The 5,000-nt window shown below is 43.9% G+C and overlaps 1 protein-coding gene across 1 annotated transcript in view; it reads right to left on the minus strand.

Annotated features, from left to right (window-relative positions):
• The window catches only part of gch1 (GTP cyclohydrolase 1), a 21,635-nt gene that overhangs the window by 13,347 nt on the left and 3,288 nt on the right, over positions 1–5,000 (minus strand). Inside the window, exon 2 of the mRNA XM_042087273.1 lies at positions 1,494–1,603. Coding sequence (XP_041943207.1) covers positions 1,494–1,603 — 110 coding nt within the window. The remainder of the gene's footprint in view (positions 1–1,493; positions 1,604–5,000) is intronic.

Genomic DNA, 5,000 nt, shown 5'->3' on the forward strand with positions numbered 1-5,000 from the left:
GGGAATCATGGGAACAAATCACCTACCAAACGCTGTACTCGAACTCGTAGCAATCTGCACGTTATCAATTTTCTTAGCGCAGCTACCAGACAACTTACTGTGTTTCTGTCCGTTGCTTAACATCATGTTTGTCACTCGACTGGTACTGAGGATGCACAGCACCTCGTCGACCAACAGGAAAAGGGCTCAAATTGGCTTCACTTCACTCTAAGTCCTATTGGGTGGCTGTGTCCATTTCCTTTACTGTCTACGATTTCTATGGAGGATTCTTTAAGTGCTGTGTCTCATTAGAAAGTCTCTTCTAAGAAAAGTCGGTAACCCTTTACTTGACAGCATCGACATAAGAGTGACATGACACTGTCATGACACATGAACTCTAACCCTAACCCTAAACCTAACCCTAACTTGTTATGACAAAAAACGAATGACTAGTGCTGGGCGGTATACCGGTTCACACCGTATACCGGTGTATATTTTCGTTATGATATGAATTTTTAATATAGGCCTACCGCCATACCGGTGTATTTGATTAGGCTACACAACGTTTGGAACGCTGCACCGCACGACAGTGTTTCAGACGGGACTTTTTTCACACGCACGCATGATGCCACTGCGAGGCATAGTGAGGGGAAAACACAAAACACCTGAAGTTTTTCCCCTGAAGTATGACCCTTAAGGCTTAATTTCTCTTTAGATAAGAGGTTTATTTAAGGGTGTTGCAGAGAATACCTTAAATTGTTTCTTTAGTTAAGGAACGTTAAGGGATACTGCATTGAAAGGGATTTACCGTCACGAAAATTCTATTGAGATTGTTCAACAGCTGTAGCTAGCTGGCTAGTGGGTGATGTCGTTAGTTAGCAACCCACCGAACACAGAGAAGTTTAATGAGCTTATCATTCATCTCACTACAATTTATAATATATAAAGTTGCACTACTTTTTGTTTTGGTTTTATAGGCTACAAGATGTTTGTGAAATTTGCACAGTAAAAGTTCTGTATTTTGACTGCAATTGTCTTTGCATTCTGATTAGATTCTTCATTAGAATCATGAGTGGCTCTTTGTAAACAGCATCATTTTCTGGGGCCATGCAAAACTGCATTACCACTAGTGTGGAGTTATTCTACATCATGACAGTAAAATAGACCATCCTTAGTCAATGTACTGCAGCAATTCCTCCCTCAATCTGTAGAAAATGCTGTGAACATCTGATTATGCATGGGGGAAAAAAAATACCGTCATATACCGTGAAACTGTATAAATTTAGAAAAATACCGTGATATACATTTTTGGTCATACCACCCAGCACTACGAATGACACTTAACAATAACACAATAACAGAAGCGTTATGTCATAAAAGTTTATGACTTGTTTATGACAAGTTCATGACAGTGTCATGTCACTCTTATGTCGATACTGTCAAGTGTAACCGAAAAGTGGCTATTAAGAGAAGTGTCACTGCTGAGCTGTGTGTCGGCTCCATGGGTCTCTTACCCTGCCAAAGATGGGCACCAGGTGGTGCTCACACATGGAGAACATGTCAATGTCCTTCACGATCACCATCTCGTCGTGGTCCTCATCGAAAATGGCGTCATTCAGCACATCTGAAGATTGAGAGCAGAGACACACACAGCATGAAGGATGATGTGAGAGAAACATTGAGGAATATGATGATGTGAGAGAAACATTGAGGAACATGATGATGTGAGAGAGACATTGAGGAATATGATGATGTGAGAGGAACATTGAGGAATATGATGATGTGAGAGGAACATTGAGGAATATGATGATGTGAGAGGAACATTGAGGAACATGATGATGTGAGAGGAACATTGAGGAATATGATGATGTGAGAGGAACATTGAGGAATATGCCATCAAAGGGAGAGCAGAATAAAACATAAACAGATAAACAGCAGGTACAGCTCATACTGCACCACATACTGCACCACATACTGCACCTCATACTGCACCTCATACTGCACCACATACTGCACCTCATACTGCACCACATACTGCACCACATACTGCACCTCATACTGCACCTCATACTGCACCACACCACATACTGCACCTCATACTGCACCTCATACTGCACCACATACTGCACCACACCACATACTGCACCACACCACATACTGCACCTCATACTGCACCACATACTGCACCACATACTGCACCACATACTGCACCTCATACTGCACCACATACTGCACCACATACTGCACCTCATACTGCACCACATACTGCACCTCATACTGCACCACATACTGCACCTCATACTGCACCTCATACTGCACCACATACTGCACCACACCACATACTGCACCTCATACTGCACCACATTTAGGTCCACATGCCCGAGTCATTTCCCCATCCCACCCCATCTCTCTATACCATTGGGTCATTTCCCGATCCCAACCCATCTCTCTCACCCATTGGGTAATTTTTCCCGATCCCACCCCATCTCTCTATCCCATTGGGTCATTTCCCGATCCCACCCCATCTCTCTATCCCATTGGGTCATTTTCCGATCCCACCCCGTCTCTCTCTCTCCAGCTTGCTATCTGCCACTCTCTTCACTGTCCTACCAAATTAAAGGCATAAAAGCCCAAAATATTGAAAGAAAAACAGTAATAATATGTATCAAAACAAAACAAACATGATAGATATGAAGATATTACAATTAAGCTGTAACTAAGTGGATGGCTGTTTTTATCAAATTTGACGGATCCTGCTTTCCTATGAAAACGCTTGGGTGGGCACATGATTTGATGACCAACAGTGTCATCTCTTCAGCTATCAGTTCTCTGGGAGAAAAACACACAACACATCGTCACTGTATGTGTGCACAAGTGTGTGTGTGTGTGTTTATATCTGTGTGCTTCATTCATACCTTCCCTTCCTTTAGGTTCATATCATTGTTCAAATAAATGCAGCTTTATCTGGTGCTGGCGACGCGCCCTCCTTTCCCTCTCTCTGGGTTTTTCATTTCCGGGTTGGCTGTCGCCACGGCAGAAAGTAAGTTTTCTCAGATACGCGGCCGCTCGCCGGACCTGTTGCCTCTGGGTCCCATAACGCTTTGTGTTCCCATGTAGACTGATATCATTAGCCGTCATTAGTGCACTGAGACCACAATTGTGACAACACAAAAGACAGCTACACAGAAGAGGCTTCAAATGCCTCAAAGGGAACAGCTGGAAACAATGCATCCCCATCATCCCCCCCCCCCCCAACAGGTGAAGCGTTCCAACTAACAACAAACACGATGAAGAGCAATCCAGGCACACCAGATTGGGTGATTTAAAAACAACAAACATTTAGTGATTAAAGGCCAAGTCTGTGTTCCTGACAGAGCCATCCATAGGGAAGCAACATTTGAAATGAAATCTCACCTGTTTCTCCTAAAAACCCCCTAGGAGAAATAAGAAGAGATTGAAAAGGGTATTTTGAGATCTTAAGTTGAACTTAAATTTGACTTGGGCTGAGAAAAAAGAGGGCTATTTCGCATCTGGTTTTCTTCTGAATGTATTCGCATTCTCTTTGTCTCTCCTTTAAGGAGAAATAGGTGAAATCTCAATAAGAGCTGATTTATCTCTCATGAGACAATTTCCATCGGGCAGAAACAATTCCAGTCAAACAACAGGTAGCTTCAGCACTAGGAATGGCAGAGGTATCATTTCATTGGGAACAGAGCAGGAACATTGGCAAACTAACATGTCTATTCTGATGTTGGCTGTCGGATGTGTCCAGCAGCATCTGATTATGGTCATTTGTCTGCCGATTTCTGTGGGCAGGATGCGGCCGATGCTGGTCAAATGGAGTTAAACTGAGACCCAATAAGTCCAATCCATCCTGAGGGCAACAGCTGCTCGCGCAGTCAGCACCACTCTAGACTTCAATAAACATCCCACCCCCGTTTCGCAAACGCAAACACACACACACACACACACACACACACACACACACACGCACGCACGCACACGCACACACACACGCACACGCACACGCACACGCACACATACACACACACGCAGACACACACACACACACTTTTATTGCTGCTCACATGACTGCCACCGACTGAAAGAACAGGAAATCAAATCAGCATCTGCTCTAGCCATATCTCAGCATCAACACACACACACTCAATTACAAGCAACACATGCAGGCACACACACACACACATGTACTCACACTCAATTGCACACACCCTACACTAAAACACATACACTTAATTGCACATGCGACACACAAAATCACACACACACACACACACAATCAAACACAGACATAAAGACAACAGAGTGGGTTGTCATGGAAACCTTTGGAATTGTCAGGATGTCAGAGAGCAGGTCGGCACGCGCTGGTGGGGTGGGGTGGGGGTGCTCTGGTCGGCACAACAACACAACGAGGCAGGGGTGGGGGGTGACAGAATGGGAGTGTGTGTAAGACCCACTAATGAGTAAGGACAGTACAATCCAAACCCGTGTAGCACATCTAGCCATCTACTGGGTCTTCCAGCACCCTGCATCTCAATTGGTTTATAATGTCACTTGGATAAAAGTGTTGGCCTAGTGAACAGATGGAAATGTACTGTACGTGGGAATACTCAGTAAATGTAACTTAATTGTATTTGCCTGCACTCACTAGAGCACCTGCACTCACTAGAGCAAACTCTATGGCCACCAGGTCCAGTAACAGGAGAAAACCCTGAGCAGACCCAGACCCATACGGCAGCTTGGGGCCAGCTAAAGGAACAGAGTGTGTGTGTGTGTGTGTGTGTGTGTGTGTGTGTGTGTGTGTGTGTTTGGGGGGAGGGGGCATACCTAGGCCTATACAAATATATATATATAACATATGGTTAATATATACATTGAGCACATAATGTAATCTGAAAACTGCTATCCTGATTAAAAAAAAACATTATACACACACACATATATACACACATATATTTATACAGGGAGGGATTTTAGGAGTGAACGGTACACTAAAATTC

The sequence above is a fragment of the Alosa sapidissima genome, chromosome 1 (assembly GCF_018492685.1).
Source record: "Alosa sapidissima isolate fAloSap1 chromosome 1, fAloSap1.pri, whole genome shotgun sequence".
NCBI classification, from domain to species: Eukaryota; Metazoa; Chordata; class Actinopteri; order Clupeiformes; family Clupeidae; genus Alosa; species Alosa sapidissima.